This window comes from Homalodisca vitripennis, chromosome 8, assembly GCF_021130785.1.
Source record: "Homalodisca vitripennis isolate AUS2020 chromosome 8, UT_GWSS_2.1, whole genome shotgun sequence".
NCBI lineage: Eukaryota > Metazoa > Arthropoda > Insecta > Hemiptera > Cicadellidae > Homalodisca > Homalodisca vitripennis.
Window position 1 is genome coordinate 69,405,625 of NC_060214.1, and position 18,724 is coordinate 69,424,348.

Consider the following 18,724-nt stretch of genomic DNA (forward strand, 5'->3'; position numbering starts at 1 on the left):
CCCAGATGGCTTTTGTTTTATTATCCGCATCTGTTATCTTAGCTATTGTGTCTTGTTGTCTTAGGTGGCGGAGTTGCAAGTCATATTCTTTTTGAGATGGGCAGCATGTCTTTTATGTTCCTCACTACCAGTGGTGTTGTAAGCGTTTTGAGCGAAAAGAAATCTTTGCCTCAATTGTTGAGCATTAGGGTTGTGGAGAGTGTGTTTATTTTTGTTTCCGCTTCTTTTGCGCCTGGTATGTTTCACTGGACATGCTTGATTGAGTGCTGCAAGAAGAGTTCGGCTGAAATTGTCATATGCTTCATTAATTTCATTGGAGTTGTATACTTCTTTCCAGCTTTCTTGTCTAAGGAGATGTTTCATTGTCTGTATGTTTCTGTGACTCATGTTTCTACCCCTCCAACAAGTTGTGGTTGGCGTTTGAGTTTTTCTTCCCTTTATGACACACAGTTGTCCCGTATGATCTGATATGCTGGTTTCTATTACCTTTACAGTGATTTCTTCTTCTCTGATGTTGCAGCATACACAGTCGATGGATGTTCTTGATGTTGGTGTTATCCGAGTGGCAGGGAGGTTCTTTCTATAGAGGTTGTAGCTTGCCAGGGTCTCGATCAGTAGTGTTGTGTCGTTTTGATTTTTCAGGCAGTCGATATTTATGTCACCCATTAGAATGATGGGGTGTTGCTGAGACTGTAAGTTTTCTAGGGCTTCAGCTAGCACTTCTAGGCCAGACTCGAGGTTGTTATCTGGAAGTGACCTGGTTTTTCATCATTTATGACTTAAGGGAATTATATTAACATTTTTAATTAAATATTATTTAAGAAAACATTTATTTTAACAAAATTAAATTTTTCTATAAATAAACTCCCTATCACTTCCTGAAGTTATAACTCATGTGCATACTGTACAGTTTTCATATTTTCTTTTTCAGCTCTTTTTTTTGGAATCTGATTGATAATTTCACGGTCAAAAAACTTGTCTGCTTTTTCTGTATTCAGGGAAGTTATTTTAAAGGGCCATGAATTTAACAGTAATAAAATATTTTACGAACCAAAAATCAATTGAACCTCCATATCAACCTTAGGCCCTTTGTAATTGTTATGTTTAGTGCATTAGTGCAAAAACATTCCTTAAAGAAGTTTGTATTAGAATTTTCAAAGTTTATTCCTACCACAAAGGAAATTACAATTCATCCTAGTGTTAAACTGTAAAAAAAAGTAATCCAGTTAAGTAAAAATGTCTTCAATAAGTAACACACACACTAGTTGAATGAATACGAACAATAACAATAACATAGAATACATTTGAAAGCATTTGTAAAGTTGAATTTGTAATGACACACGGTTACTTAGTAAAATCATGGTAATATTGTACTTCATGCCCTTATTGTTTTGTTTCATTCAACAAAACATCTTCATTGTAATTAAATACTATAAAGTTATTGAGATGTTCTATTCTTAACACATTTTAGCTTAGAGTTTATACTAGTTAATTAAAAACTTTTATTCAAACAAAGTTGTACTTATTGCAATTTATTTTTTTGTGCAGCTAGAAAACTTACAGGTGAGTGAAAACATCAATTTTAAGTTGAATTCATGTTCTTTATATCCGTGTATGTATACTTATACAGTGGAGCCTCAATATGATGTATCTCAAGGGTCCCAAGAAAGATTTGATACTTCGAGAAATTCTTAATAATGAAGTTTGTTAAATGCGACTACTATTAGCTACGAATGGGTTCTTAAAGATGAAAGTGAACATCTTTGTAACAAATATCTCACAACTTAACATCCGTTTTATGAGCGACTTAAAACCGTAAGACCTACGTCTAGACATAGAGTATTCAAAATACATAAAGATCACAGATATGCTTTATGAATTATGTAATCTATTTTACGTACACAATTATATTAATTCATTTTTATATTATATATACTTTAAAATCATGTTCAACAGTCACTGAATGCTCCTCCATTGATCCATGCTCTTTTATTGGCAGTGTAATCTATTGGAAAAGGAAACATTTTTGAATCATCTGCGATTTTTTTACTTTCCAATAACCAAAGGTTTGTTTCTACCAGATGAGTTAGTACCAAGTAAGACTGTTAAAAGATCTTTGCCGTTTTTGACTACATTGCAGGGATTCCCCTGTTAACATTAATGTTTTTGTCCGGTAGGCACTAAAAAAAAGGCCTGTTCTGTCTGCGTTGTAGATTTCATCTTGATGGTGCCCATGTATCAAGTCTCGTAATTCATCTTTTAAATCTTTGCAATTAGTATGATCCATGACTACACTTCCACCGTAATGGTTTTTGAAACTTATTTCTTCATGACGTTTTTGAACCAACTGGATCTGCTATTACTGGCTTGAGTAGTCAGCGTATCCTAATTGTTCTGCAAATTTTTAAGCTTGTTGTTAAAGTATGTCACACCAATGGGTACATTTCTAACCCACCATTGTTTCAACCACTTAATAACAGTTTCTTCAACATCCCGTAGCTCACATTTCTTAGTCCTTAGATAGATAGTCCACCCTCAATCCCACACTTCTCTTACTCTTAATAATTGTGGCCAATGTGGAGAGAGTAATGTCGAGTTCCTTAGCACGGTTTAATTCTTCTTTGGATTGTCTTCAATAATTTTTAAGACCGTGCATTTAAATTCCAATGTTAGTGATTTTCCTGTAGCACACTCGAACAGTTAATAAAAACCACTGAAACAACCAACTGTAACAAGGTACACGAACATAGTGTAAACACCACATCATGACAACCCTCATTGAGTAATGGATGGAAAGAGAAGAGTTTCGGGAAATGAGTGCTATTGTTTTCATGTCCAGACTTGTCTATGAATCACCTCAATCCATACTGTTCTTTGAAAAACTTTCTTACAACAGGGTTGAAACACAATTATTTATTATTTATTTAAGAAATTCACAATTTAGATGTTATGTTTGTTATAATTCAAACATAACTTTAACATATAGTTTTGTATATTAGATATTCTTGATATAGGGGTTTTACAACCCTCCCAAAATCATAAAAAATGTATTATATAAAAATAACTGAACAAAATAGTTCAGAATATAGAGGTATTTTTAACATTGAGGTTACGGACATTTGATGGGATTTTAAAAATTCATTATATCGTGAAACTTGTTATATTGGAATTTGTTATAGAGGTACACCATTGTACAACACAGAATAGACCTATGAGGAATACAAATTTTACATTTCAACATTTAGATTTTAGATTCAACTATTAGTCAGAACTTATGTGGTGTCACTATTGAAGATGCTCTGGAGTGTAAGCGGGCAGTGAAGTGGGTGTGTGACTACATCGTGTACCAGTGCTGGCGCCCTCCACCCGCCCACAGCAAGGACCTCCACTCGACCATCGTGGCCGCCTTCCAGTGTGCGGAGGCCTGGCTGGTCGCCCACCCCTACTTGCTGCAGGACAAGGAGACCCTTCACACAGTACTGGAGGTGGTGGAGTTGGGTATCTCCGGCAGCAAGTCACAGGTACCGTGCAAACTTGCTATTTTATATAGTCTTACCACTGTAGGAATAGAGTAAACTCGCCTGGATCTTGTCAAAACTGGACATCAGCGCTGTTGTTTCAGCTTTCAAATGTGCATTGTGATATGTTGTAGTGAGGTTTCTTGTGATAATTTTGAAGGAAACAGGATTTTTTCAGACATTTGCCATTGTTCAGTGATACAAAAAAATCAGTAACAATTTGTAATCTATACGGTATCTATCTGGTATTTGTTCTACGTTTCGAGATCTGCAGTCTGATCTCTTCTTCAGGTAAATAACTAACCTAGCACATAATTACAAACTAGGTTAAAATAAACAAATGATACCAGAGCGTTGTGACACACGTAAGTCAGGAATCACCATGTTGTGTGTCAATTTCACTAACTCTAATACATTCACTAATAAAAAACTAAACACAGCACTAATTACTAAAGACTAAACTACAGAATACAGGTCACAATAGATCTGCATTTGTCAACCAACCACCTACAACTGACCAGAGGCCAATAGCAAATGGCGATCATCACGGCAGAAACAAGGTGGTGGATTTGTATCACTGAACGATGGCAAATGTCCGGAAAAGTCCTGTTTTCTTCAGAATCCTTCCATTGTCAAAAACAAACTTCAAACAAAGAACGTGATGATTTTATTAGGATATGGCAGGTTTTACTGTATATACTGCATATCTACTGTAATACTTCTTTGTGAAAATATTTTATTGTACATTCATAATCAAATCAAATTTTCCAATGCATTAGTTTAGTTAAAATAAAATACACTTTTTTGTGTAATAAATTTATACACTTTCATGGGAAGCATTTTCATTCAAATAGAAAAACTTTTTTTATAATAAATTTAAAAAATATTATGGGAGGCGTTTCCATTTAAATAGAAGACATTTTTTGTATAATAAATTAATAAGGTTTCACGGCTTCATGAGTTATCTAAATCTTGTTGGAGGTCATAGCTTCTTTTTCTGGGATGAAGTTTGCTATCATGCAAAAGAAAGGCTTCAACTCAGAGCAGTAGTAGCGGTATTGGTGTTGGTATAGTTGGCACCAATATGTCAATAAGATTTTGAGGTTATGTTGTTTCTTGAACAAAACAGCTGACAGAATATTTAGAGTAGCACCAATGTATAAAAACTGAATTTTGTCCTCTGTTCACATTAATTCCCACAATACTGTTGTTTACGTTGTTTAAATCAGACTTCCATATGTGGCCTGCCCCACCGCCATGTTAGGTCGAACTGGTTTTACTGTATTATATCAGTAATACCTCAAGGTGGCTTTGACATATTTCAGCTGTGTTGTCATTTTTGCAAAGATTGACCATATAACTGATAACAGGGGAAGCCTGGAGAGCCGATCAAGATGAAGGATGACAAGGACTTGAAGCCTGTGTCAATGAGAGTGCGAGACGCTGCAGAATCATTGTTGGCGATTGTGCTTGAACAGGTATGTAATTTGATTATGATGCCTAAAAGTCATACCTTGAAAGCAAATTTAGTTACAGAATATATAATGTAGTTCTAAACTTGTGTATCTAAACATAACTACAAAATTGATATAAACACAGAACGAGCAGCTAATATATGTCCATAATAAAAACCCGTTCTGTGCATAGAATTAAAACTTTATTTTATTGAAAAAAATAGTTATATGCTTTATTATAAATGGCTCTTTTACAAAGGAAAGTAAGAAATCCACAAAACATTGTTATATAGAAGACTACAGAATGGAAATGAAAACTTTTAAACTCAACAAAACAGTTGATTTTTTATTCAGCTGATGACTGGTGTTGAGCTGAGCTGTGAACGTTTAGCAGTGAAATTCATGAGGAGTGGTGAGAGAAGTGGCGAACAGAGTGGTGTAGCGGATAAGTCGGAGTGGGATATTTTGTTTCCGGTATCCATCCGTGTCAGTTGCAAACATGATTAGCTCGAGGCAGGAGCCAGTATTCTTACAGTCACCTAAGTGTTCTGTGCTTAAACACGCAATTGCCCTCGGGATGGCTTTCTGCTCTCTTCATCTGTGAAAAATGTTTGGGTCTAGCAATTTAAGAGTGGGATTATATATCCACCAAGCACATGTGAGAAGCTGCTTGACACCATTCCGTATAACACAATTAATTGTGTTCTTCTCTGAGAAGGCGCATTTCCACCCCAGTGACTGTAAATATACAGAGCATGTGGTATTGGAGGGTAACAAATCCCATAAAACTTATGAGAGACCCCTTCATTCATATTATGTCACAGTATGATGTGCCATTCAAGAGTAGGGATCATTAGACCTTATGTTTAAAAAAAAAAAAAAACGGTTACGCCATTAACCGAACGATTGATATCCCTACGAGGGGACATAAACTGGCCTAGCAATCCCTGATTTAGCTCCGCCTGATTACTTCCTATGGGATTATCTCAATTCTTTAGTTTACAAAGATCGTCCCAACACCCTAGAAAATCTATTGAACAAAATCCAAGCTGAAATTGACAATATTCCACTTGATATGCTTGAAAAGATGATTCAAAACTTTCAAAATTGATTTAATTGATTGAATTAGTGTATTGACAATAATGGAGGACAACATTTAAAAGATGTTATGTTTAAAACTGTCTAAATTCAATTTCCAATGTTTTATGGCAGGCTGAAAATAATAAAATGGAATGAAGGATGTAGTGTGTTTTCTTTTATTTTAATTAAAAAATAGGAAATTTCCATGACCCACCCTGTACTTTGTGATCTGTGTGGAAGTTAGAAATATCAATGTCCAGTTTGCTCTTATCAATCTACATGACCCAGTGATAAGACAAAGTTCATGTTGATATCGGTTAGGAACGATATTTTTCAGTACATACATCAAGAACACATCCAGATAAATTAGCAGTAATCACATCACTTTTTAATCACTTTTTAGAGAGACATTTTCAAGGAATGTATATAAAATGCTCCTAAAGTTAGTTAGTACAAATGACTAAATGAGACAGTTTTGTCCTATCTTAGGTTGGCTACTTCCCAGCAGCCTGTGGGGCGGAGTCGCTGTCCTGTCTGTTGGACGAAGTGTTGCTGGTGAGACACTGCAACTCCTGGAGAGGGGAGAATCTCACACAAGCCTCAGCTGTCTCCAAGTTCCGGTACTTTGTGGTGGAGAACTCCACAGTATTGGCACTGCTTGAGGAACCTCTCGGCAATGATCAGGGTCAGTATTTTGAATTATTTTAGAAATTTTTTACTGTAGTGAATGTTGGTTTTACAAGGGTAAATAAAATATAAACGGTAATTTTGCTATTATTCTTAGAATTCAGATCCTAACTAGATTATGCTGTGTGGATTAGATGTTTGGTTTATGAGGAGTGAAAGAACCATTCTGGTTCTAGTGTTCAGTTCGGTATTGTCAGTACAGCCATGACCGAGCAAGAAGTCCCTTTGTCTGTTGTGCAACGAATTATCATATAGTTTTAAATCAATTAAAGCATTAAACCATCTAAAATTTAAACTTGTTTGCGGGCATAGTTTGGGGACACACACTGTCTCAGAATCGTATGTTTACGTCGGCAAGAGAATTGAATGGTGGACGAGAATGGGTTTAAAACGAAAATCGTGATCAATGCCCAAGGCAAGCCTTATGGATGACAATATTCGTGCTGTTCGAATTTGGCTGGAAAGGTCCTTGCAACAATTTTTTGGCCTATAGGGGAATTTTATTTGTTGATTTTGTGCATGAACAACGTACAATGAATGCAGCTTACTATTGTCAGTTGTTACGGTCTGCGAAAGTCACCTATCGAAACAAAAGAAGAGACATGCCTATCAGAGATGTCATTCTCCTCTATGACAACACCAGGCCTCACACCGCATCTTTGACAAGGGAAACACTGGAAGAAATGGGCTGGAAAACCCTTGAGCACCTTCCTTATAGCTCTGACTTGTCCCCCTGTGACTATTTTTTTCGAAACCTATGAAGGAATCACTGGGATTAAAACGATTTGAGAGCAATAACAAAAGTTGAGGAGCACGTGCACAATTGGCTTACAAACTCTCCCTCAAACTTTCTATGACCAGGGAAAACTGAAACTTCAAAATCGACGGCAAAAGTGTGTACATCATGCAGGAGAGTATATTAAAAGAATAATAAATATAGGTCAAATAATAATAAGTGTATAGGGTTCTAAAATAAAAATAAAAAAATAATTTACTGTTTGTATTTTATTTTTCCTCATAACTATTTTATAAAGTGCAATCTCGCTAATCCGGCAGTATATCGGGATTGGTAGTGTCGGATTACCGAAATTGCCGGATTAATGGATGTATGGGTAAAAACGTACAAATGTACATTGAAATTTATTAGAAACCAGTTAAAGTATAGTTTAACATAAGTAGAACGCAAAAGTACAATTGAAAATAACTAAATACACAATAAAACGTAATAAACAAACAGTACAGTATGCCTAATCTGGCTGTGAAATAAACATCGGAACGATACAGTACAAAAAATTTGAAAATCAATATGAACCGAAGGGCATTGACCCGACCCGTCATCGCTCGCACAGTGCCGGATTACTGGACGTGCCGTATTAGCGCACGGCTGGATTATAGAGACTGCACTGTACTTCATTAAATTACCATCTTAAAATCAAAAATTTGTTTAAATGCCTTTTACAGAGTAATGACAGACACTTATTTAAGTATTTTTTTTCATTTACATTCTTTCCCGTTTGGATTTGGAGAAAATGTAGTCATTACCTATTTTGTCATTCAGTTTAAGAAGGTTTGTCATTCAGTTTAAGAAGGTTTGTCATTCAGTTTAAGAAGGTTTGTCATTCAGTTTAAGAAGGTTTGTCATTCAGTTTAAGAAGGTTTGTCATTCAGTTTAAGAAGGTTTGTCATTCAGTTTAAGAAGGTTTGTCATTCAGTTTAAGAAGGTTTGCCATTCAGTTTAAGAAGGTTTGTCATTCAGTTTAAGAAGGTTTGTCATTCAGTTTAAGAAGGTTTCTCATTCAGAATGTGAATAAAACCGTTATAACTTTGTTACACTCCTAAAAATTAATTAATTTTATAAACAATCTATGTATATCGATTAAAATAAAAAAGGTTTAATTTTTAAAATGTACTTTTGGTACACCCTAAATTGCAAGATTGTATGAGGGGGTTCCCAAAACAAACGGGAATTTTGGTATAATTTCTTTATTTCTCAATATTTTTAAATCAAATTTTGATCACCTACAAATTATTCAACATTGACCATAATGCACTTCTCCAAACAATGCTTCCATTGTTCAAAACATTTTGTAAATTTCATTATCAGGATGTCCTTTAGGCCTTCCAGCGATTTTTGTTTTACCTCTCCACAGTAAGCAAAACACTTTCCTTTTATGTCCCTTTTGAGTCTGGGGAACAAAAACAAGTCACACGCTGCTAGATCTGGTGAGAAGGGGGAATAGACATTGATGTCATGCCGTTTTTGGTCAAAAACTGCGACACTGAGAGGACTGAGTGAGCCGGCGCGTTGTTGTGATGGAATTACACTTGGTGAGCTTTTTTGGGACAAGAAGAACTATCTGTCTTCTACTGGCTTGATTGCTACTTTGTTTCAGGATTGTATCCATAGCACCATATTCATCATCAGTAATCACCTTGGAAAAACATTCCGAGTCCTCTTCAAACTGATTTTGAAGCTCAAAACATACCTGAAGTCAACGCTTCCTTTGCTCGTCTGTAAGATGGCAAAGGGCAAATTTGCCTGCAACCCTTTTCATGTGCAAATCTTCAGATAAAATCCTCTGAATTTAACTCCATGACACTCCAGACATCTCACAAAGTTGATCAATGGTTCTGCGACGGTCTTCATGAACAAGGGAATTGATTTTGAGGACGTTTTCGTAATTTCTTGACGTTAAAGGCGGTCCTGAACGGGATTGGTCTTCAATGGACATTTCTCCATTTTTTTACTGAAACAATTCTTACAGATCCACTCACAACAGTACAGTTGCGCATACTGACTCAGGATGTGTGACCTCGACGTATGGCCAGCCGAACAATGACTTCCCCTACTCTCCCTCCTCATCACAGCCCAGTTCCCGTTACTTTTGGGTTCCCCCTCATAACACCTAATAGTTAGGAAAGGTTTATTTAATAGTTTTCAGGTATCCCTTACGTAAACCCTAGAAGCAACTGAAGCTTGATTTTTAACTAATGGAATACTCTGTTCATTTTATGAAGACACAAATTCACAATTACTGTAATACTGTAGGAAATTTTATTGTTAGTAGTTTTATAATGATTAATTGAAATTTACTTTTATGTCTACATTTAACTAAGTCTCAGATACATAAGCCTGCAATTTAAAGAAGAAAAAAAACAAAGAAACAAGAAGAAGATAAAGAAAATAAAAAAAAGAAAAAAAGAAGATTGGTGAACAATATTTTTTCATTAAAACTCTCATAAAGTAAGGTACTTATTGTTGGAAAGTCTGAAAAGCTGTCAGAGACCTTATGAGACAGTGGGAATACCACTTCATCTATATTATATTATACTTTGTAATCTAGGTATATCTGATGTTAAAATGATGCAAAGAGTTTCTTTTGAGCTTCTTCGTCTCCAACATTTTTTTGGATCTCTTTATGTAAACATGACCTCAGAATCCAGGACTGAAGTCTGTGACAGCGTCAGATTTCAGACATTGCTCTGACAGGAAGGTGAACTGGAGTCTAACTCAAAATTTACGATGAATCGACCCTTCTCATCATAGCTATGTTAAGTGTATCCAGATCAGTTTTACAGAATTAAGGGAATGAAGTTTCATGAAGAATAAACCATTTTTGTTAAATTTTCATCGTAATTTGTTTCTCCATTAACTTATTTTCAGTATTCAAAAGAAAACGTACAACATAGCAATGTTATAGTAGGCCTACTAGAGTTTGAGTAAAATTTGAAGGTAAATGGTTGGCTTCAGACAGATAACATTGTTGCAATGATTGACAGAAATTGTATAAACAGCTTGTACCTCAATGGTAACAAAGGATAGTGGAACAATTCTGATAATGAAGAATTGGATTATTATTACTGTAATATTTAAAAAAAATATAAATTAATAACTTACTATCTGTAATCTATGGTTCGCACTGTATTTCTGGTGTATCTGGATTCTTCCAGTCCCAATTAATTTGAACAAACGATGTACTGTACTGGAAAAAATAGTATGAGAATAAAATTTAGAGTAAAAGCAACATTTTTTTTTATAAATTCTTATACAATTTTATGTCTTTTTGTCTGAAACTAAATAAAATCGGTTGAGAGGTGACTTGTTAACTTATTATCAATGATGTACAGATCCCCAACCGACGGTGACTCTCCTTATCAGGGGTGGGTTTGGTCGTCATGCCTGGACATTGCAGTTGCGCCACCTGCCTCGTCATCGCTCCGGGACCAAGTACCAGCACACCCCCAACCCTGGGCGGCCCGTTCCTCTGGAGGACCCTCCCCCTCGTCCACACTCTCGCCACAAGTACTTCCCTGACAGTGTGGAACGGATTCCACAGTGTAAAGTGTGAGTAGCAAATTTACATGTTGTAAATTTTAGTGAACAACTATTTTACCGTGGCTTATGAAAAGTTATTTACACTTAATCCCTGACCAGTTTATTAAAAATACCCAAACTCATACTCATTTGTTATTTTTGTACAAATGGTTTCTTCTAGTTAGGATATTAAGCTAATAAAACATACTAAAGTATATTTTTATATATTTTAATTTTTTGGACTTATCTTGGCCTAATAATCGTGTATTAATAATATTATTAAACTTTAAAAAAATATTTTGTTTTATAATTAATTGCTAAAACAGCAAATCTGCAGTGTCCACTAACTAGTCTATTGAGTCACTGCTATCACTGTACAAGCCTGGTTCATCACAAGATCTTACAAATAAATGATTGAGCATCTGATACCTCCATTGCACTAACACAGCCATACAATAGGTGATTACTGTCTGCATTACACAAACACTGCTGAACTCTGGTGGGCAATAATGGATTCATGCGATCACAAACGAACACAAGCAGTGCTGAAGTCTAGTGGAAAATGCCAAAACTATGTGACTGGCGATTATAGTTGCGGAACATCTTCAACGACAAATAAGAAAATTCAACGGGACAAATGTGTTGAAACAAAATATTATGTCAGTGGCAAATTATTTTAACATTGCTATGGACTAAATATTACATCAAAACCGTTAGAGGGTTAACTGCACTTAAATACTCGTATTTACTTTTCAGTTCTATTTTTTCTATGCTTCTTTTGTATAATTTATTTGTATGTGTGTAATTTTTTAGTTCAAAGCTGAGGGGTTTTTCATTAATTTTTAATTCAGTTGAAATATGCATTATGTATCAGTGTTGAAAACTAAGTATTACAATTATTATACAAAATTAACCTGAGGTATGGAATAGAACTGGTTTACAAATTAGATTTCAACTATATAAATAGATACACCAAATATAAATGTAATTTTTATAACAGAATCACTTTATTCTTTCTGAATAATTAGTTATATATATATATAAAATATAACTAATTATTCAGTGATTTTTGTACTGGGAGTGATACAGTTACATTAATTTCTCTGCAGTTTTTCTTCTTGCACCTATTGATTTCCTTTTATCCTGTTGAAACTTTCTATACTAGGATAATAAATTTGCGGTAAAAATAATTTAATAATTGTTATTGTATTCTAAAATTGTTCTGAAAGGCTTCATTTCAATTATTTGCTGGTAGGAGAATCATTTTGGAACTAACTAAATACAAAAATTGTGAGGTCACTTTAACGTTTTAACTTGTATGTTGTACCAGAGACAAGTCTATACCAGACCTGGACGCCCTGTTCCTGGAGGATTCCAGTGGAGAGCTGAGTGAGCTGTCTCGACTGCTGGAGAAGCAGGTAGTGGGTGAGAGGAGAGACAGTTCTCCCCCGTGTACCATGGATCCGGAGAGAGAGTGTGCCCCTCCACCTCCCTGCCACGAGTTCCAGACTGCCCGACTGTTCCTGTCCCACTTTGGTCTGCTCTCCAGGCTCGACAGTAATCAGGTGCTAACCTGTTTAATTTTAAACATCTTCACAAATTTTTACATTCGGAAACTAAATTGCTCTCTGTTATAAAGATCAGCAGGTTCTAATTTTTTGAAGTATTTACACAGGGTTAGGCAGACTACCCATGCTATATGTAATTATTGTATGTATGTATCGTAACTGTAACAATTTTTCTTTCTCATTACCCCATAATTAGACCTTACAGAATTCAATTAAATTATTTTCAACTTTCAAACTTGTTACAAAAATTAATGTTAAAAATATCTCCTATATAAAAGTTCTTTGAACCGCTTGTTACACCAGTTCTTCTCAATGTTGCGCTTGTTCAGACTTTAAAAAAATTCACAACTCCTATTATTTATGAATCTGGAGTAAAAACAAAGTGTTCTAGAACACTTATATTTCCAAAACAGTTTGGAGTTAACATTTTTTATATTTCTCAAACGGTTTTAAAAGGTATTGATTACATGTAAAAGCCCATTAGAAGTTTTTTATCACCAAGAACTAATGAAAAGATTTCTTAAACAAGATCAACCTGTGTAGAAAAGTATATTTATAAATATCTCGACTAACTTTATTGGTCAACTTGGTATGCTATTTTTTTCATTGAGGCAGCAGTTCAAACTTTAAAAAACATTGAACTATGTTATTTATACTCTAAAGCGAAAATGATACATGTTCTGGAATGCTTATAATACTTCCTAAACTTTTGTTATTAACAATTCTTTTGTATCTAAAACAGTTTTTGAGATAATCAAATACATGTAAATCCCATGATAATAAGTTAATAATATGTAAGTTGTGACAAGTTGTGACTGAGCCGGAAGTATTATTTTAACTAAATTTATATATTCGATTTAATGATATTTTTATTGTTTTGGTATTACAGTGAGTCTTCTATAATGAAATTGTATGTAATGTATTAACAAAGATGCACATAAATTACTTTCTTTTTAAATACTTCAGCTCTTAATGAAATTCCTCTTTTTTTAATATCTAAAAGTATAAAACAGATCTATAACGCTATTGTTTGGTTCAGGAGCCTGGCATCCCACCATTGGTAGCTCTGGACACAACTCATCCGTCGTTCTGTAATGATCTAGAGGCCCTAGATAATATTGGTTGCCGCACAGTCAACACGTGTCACGTCATGTATGTACGTGCCGGCCAGAAACAGCCAGAGCACATCCTCAACAATGTGGTGAGTTTATTCTCATAATAGGAATTTCTTTTTATTTAAAAAGCTTATTTTCACTGAGATATACAAAAGGCCAGCTGTAGCGAAGCGATCTTGAGTTTGATCGGAAAACAATGTTTTACCTCACTGAAGATCTTTGTACATTTTTGGTTGTACAACTGGCAGTTACCTCATAGCAAAAGATATATTAATATACAAGTTTGTTATGTTGGATCCAACTTAGATTTTTCTTGTAAAATCTATACTTTTTTGGATATTTAAATGATAAAATAGAAAGTTTAAAATTGGTTTTATGAAAAGAATAAATTTTATATTAAGATAATATGGTAGAAATGGTATTAATATACAGTTTGCACACATACAAAGCGAAAGAAGTTGAAAAGGCATTGTTTTTTAAGGAGACATGGAGCGATTGCAGTGTTGCCACAATGATTAGTTGATACGTAATTACAAGTTTTGTTTTCATCAACTATATATATCATATCTATTCATCATCATCTGGTAAAAACAGGTTCCGTTGGATTTTTGTAGCACATTGAAATTGTTGTCAGACTGAAAAAAATAATGGTTGTATCTTTTTGTTTTCTCCACTATTTTATCTAACATACTCACCTGCATATCTTTTCTCATCACAATATACTCTCTGACTGATTCTTGACCAATATTTAGGTCTTCCTGTTCCTGTATTTCCTACATATTCAAATTATTTTGTGCCTCACCTTCCTATCTAATTTCTTAGAACTAATTATAACGTCAATTTGTACTAGCCCTACCATAGTTACTAAGGCATATTTTGCGCTGTTTCATTCCCACCTTTTGTATGGTGCCCTACTTTGGGGCAATTCAAGTGGTGCCAAGGAGGTTTTTTTATGTCAAAAGAAGGCCTTACGCACAGTTTTTGATGTCAGTACTAGTGATTCTTGTAGGCCTATTTTTGTAGAACACGGTATACTTACTTTGCCGTGTATTTTTATCTTTCAATGTTTGGTATATGTAAAGGAAAATCTCGATGTTTTTAACCTGAGAAGTGTCGCTCATAATTATAATACAAGGTACCAAGATCTTCTAGATTTAAGATATGTTAGACTCACCAAAACCCAGCAAATGTATTTGTATATTGGGAAAAAGCTCTTCAATAAGTTACCATTAGGCTGTAGAGATATTACGTGTAAAGTTTTAAAAAATGTTGTTTTAAGATGGCTTAAGAAAAAAGCTTTTTATTCTGTTGATGAGATGTTATCAGGCAGTATTGACATTGTATTTTAATTTAGTTTTTTTATGTTTTCTGACATGTACTTATGACCATAAGTGCTAAACCTAGTATTATCTAATTTCTAATTTCTTTGACTTTGTCATGGCATTGTAATGTGGGACGACAATAAAATGATTCTTGATTCATGTCATTCATCTCTCGATTTTGTGTTTTTAATCTATTAATTTTTTACATCCCCATTGTGTTCTTCAAAAATTGTATCCCTCTTGTGTTCGTTCTTCTTTTTGGCTTGCACACGCAAGCTTCCTCTCCGCTTCATATGGCATTGGTACATTAGGCTGATTTTGTTTTTGGTTACCTAATATCCCCTCACTGATTTATGATTCCAATTAATTTTACTTATAAATAAAATTCTTGTAAATTCCTTCTCTTCCCATTTGTTATGGCTACTTGTTTATTAATAAGAAAATGAGTATATCACCCCCATTACCTCACTCTGTATGGTTTGTAAATTAGTTGATTTACATATGTATTTGTGGTGTTTAAATGGTCCAATTTGTGCACAGCTGTCAGAGTCTACAGTGTCCCCACATTTCCTGGAGATGTTGCTAGCTCTGGGTTGGCCAGTGAGAGTATCCCAGCACCCAGGCTGGACAGGACATGTGGCCACTAGCTATAAACTGGCTCATGGAACACAGGGTATGTACATTACCATTTTCCTTCATCTTATAAGTTAATCTTTGTATCTCTGGTAGTGTCAGACAATTAGCAAATCTAATTCATCATGATTATAAATCCATAGTGATGACAAAGCAATGGATGTGCTCAGCTGTATCCTTTTGCTGTCTGCGAAACCTTTAAACGGGGTCACCATAAAAGATTCCCAATTTGCGTAGGGATCTTCTTCAGGTGAAAGTGGCCTGAAACAAGACCTATTTCCTGTTGTACAGTTCACCTTCGAAATTTCTGGTCATCAGATGAGCTGCCTTAAAGAGGAATGAATATTTACTGTGGCTCCAACAGATCTTGCTTTTACGGGAACCCATAAGCGAGGGTTAATCTTACGGAACCATCTCTGCTGATCTTTGATTGCCTCATGTAATTTCCACAAAACATTACTGTTATTTAATTCTTACAAGTATAACAATATTTTGTTGTGTGTTGTATATACAGTATTTTTACAAAAATTAAAAATTTCTATGTAAAAATAAGTAGTTTTAATTCTCTATAAATATCACTGTTATAGCTACAATAACAATAAAATTTTGTTTAAATTGTTATGAATGAATGGCTTTACAAATTTATAAAAATTAGGTAAATCTTTCCAAACAAAAATTAATTTTTATGTTAGTTCATATCTTTAGTTTGGATTAAAAAAATTATATAAAATAGTTTCTTAGTAAAAAAATTTACACAATTAGTCAAAATATAATGTGTTGTGCAGTACTACGATTACACACAACATGAGTAATTCTGTGCTTACTGTCTCTCCTACCAAAAATAAAATACACGCCCTATTAGAAAATTGCTGTTATATGTTATTGAGCCATTTCGCAAATAAAAAAAGCTCCACATGAATAAATTGAAACTCAAATTCTAAAGACAATAGTATGAAATTTATAGTAAGAGATATTTTACAATAAAATAATTATTATATGTGTAAATAAATAAAATTCAAAATTTAAATTCCACTGATAGTAACCATAAAAATTTTGTTAATAAAAAAATATTTTTCTGGAAATTATTTTTGTATACTATTTGGTATAAATAGGTAAGGTTATCACTACATATTTATATGTAAGTTTAGATATGAACAAGGAACATGTTGACATACCTGTTTAGGACATACTGAGATATTCTAAGGATGATCAATTGATGGTTGATAGGGTTAAACTTCATTGATGACTCTAGAATAGTTGTGTTTAGTCTAATCTTGCATGTTCAATCTCAAGTTTATTCATAATAGGGTAACAGTTGGAAGAAATAACTGCTAAAATATTATTTTGAATGTGTTAGTTTATTTACATTATTCCATGGCTAAACTGTTAACCTTATTACAAAGAGGCTTGAAAAGGTGATCCAGTTATTAGCTATCTAATTTCAACACAGAGTGTTGTACAGTTTATTCATAAATTTTCTACAAAAGTTAATTTTGTAATTTTTAAGAATTATTACTTTTTAAGATATTAAAATTGAAATATTTTAAATGGCCACCATTTTGGAATGTGATTATCAAATTCGACCAAACTATTTTTATTGTTAGATCCCATCTATATAAAATTTGGTTAAATTTCGTCAGTCTTAAAATATATTTTTAAACTAAAAATCACATACAGACAGAGAGACAGTAAAACATAAAGAGAGAAACTACTGATATTTTTAGTTTTTCGCACCTCTTGAACCATGGATTACTGTTCTAAAGTTTGTGTAAAGAGTTTTGTTACACTTTGAATAATTTTATAAGTGATAAAAATAGCTATCTTCCATATTAATCACTTGAATTGTATTCTAGACCTTGAAGTTTTGTATGCATTTTCACCAGGAGAGCCTGCCACTGAGAGCTTGCCTAGCCATGGAGGAAGCTTATTCAATGGTGACTCCCACGTGTTGTACTGGGCAGACGTCAGTGCAGAGATAGCGTTTGTTGTTCCAACGTCCAGCCGCAAGAGCAAGCACTTTGACGAGTTCCATCAGCAGGACTCAGGTGAACACACACTCTCATTGTTGGTGGAGAATACTGAATCAAATATCACAGATTCTACTACCAGTAAAAAGTATTAAATTTTACCCTGAGTACCCATTGTACATCACTGCCTAATTTTCCAATTTTTAGTTTCTGAAGGCAATGAGAATTACCTGAATGGTTTATTGCGAAGGCCTATACATTTTCAAGAGCTAGTGATTATTATTAATTAATTATAATTATTTTTGTGGGTGATGGTGTGTAGCTGTTCTTAGTTGATGGAGCGATTTGTCTGGTTAATTCCAATAATTAGTTTGGTAAGGATACTACTGTGATAGTCAAGTTCAGTGATTTTAAGTTTTTATGTGTGCTGATTTCTTATATTTTTATAACATAATTAACCATCCTGGGCTGACATTGGTGAAGTTTAAAGTTCTGTGATAAGTATTAAATATTCATTAAGACAAGAAACATTATTCTCTCTCTACTAATTAGCATTAAATTTAATCACTAAAAAGTACTTACTTCTAGACTGGCAAAAGCACATGTTTTTGTGGCAATTATAATATATTTATTGAAACACTAATAAAAACTGAACTTTTTAATAAAACATTATTAATCTGAGTGCTTAATCACATAATTTGGCACAATAAAACACAAAGTGGACATTGTTTAACCATTTTCTCTTTTAATGAGAAATATTTGTTTAACAGGAAAGAGACACATATCTGACATTAACAGTAACCAGTTTATGCATGCTGTCCGACAGTAGTAACTCCTATTGTTGCAGTTTATCTTATTGTTGACTTAGCTGACTGGACACTTGAATAGAGCTGGAAGAACAGCTCAAGGCCAGCTACTATAGCCCAATTAATTATATCATCAACTGTTGTAACCCAATAGTAATGAATGATTGACTGATTAAACTTTATTGAATATTAAGAAAAGGTTTTAGACATAACTTATACCATAATTATTAAAGACTAAAATAACATGTTTCTATACTGA

General features: G+C 33.9%; 1 protein-coding gene across 13 annotated transcripts in view; it reads left to right on the plus strand.

Annotated features, from left to right (window-relative positions):
- LOC124367694 (ral GTPase-activating protein subunit beta) overlaps nucleotides 1–18,724 on the plus strand; it is a 101,226-nt gene that overhangs the window by 72,676 nt on the left and 9,826 nt on the right. For 9 of the 13 annotated variants that reach the window (XM_046824729.1, XM_046824730.1, XM_046824736.1 and 6 more), the window contains 9 exons: nucleotides 1,549–1,563; nucleotides 3,295–3,521; nucleotides 4,889–4,996; nucleotides 6,542–6,737; nucleotides 10,868–11,084; nucleotides 12,385–12,619; nucleotides 13,662–13,823; nucleotides 15,600–15,732; nucleotides 17,576–17,737. In XM_046824729.1, the coding sequence (XP_046680685.1) occupies nucleotides 1,549–1,563; nucleotides 3,295–3,521; nucleotides 4,889–4,996; nucleotides 6,542–6,737; nucleotides 10,868–11,084; nucleotides 12,385–12,619; nucleotides 13,662–13,823; nucleotides 15,600–15,732; nucleotides 17,576–17,737 (1,455 nt within the window). The remainder of the gene's footprint in view (nucleotides 1–1,548; nucleotides 1,564–3,294; nucleotides 3,522–4,888; nucleotides 4,997–6,541; nucleotides 6,738–10,867; nucleotides 11,085–12,384; nucleotides 12,620–13,661; nucleotides 13,824–15,599; nucleotides 15,733–17,575; nucleotides 17,738–18,724) is intronic. The other 4 variants (XM_046824731.1, XM_046824737.1, XM_046824741.1 and 1 more) reach the window with 1 other exon arrangement.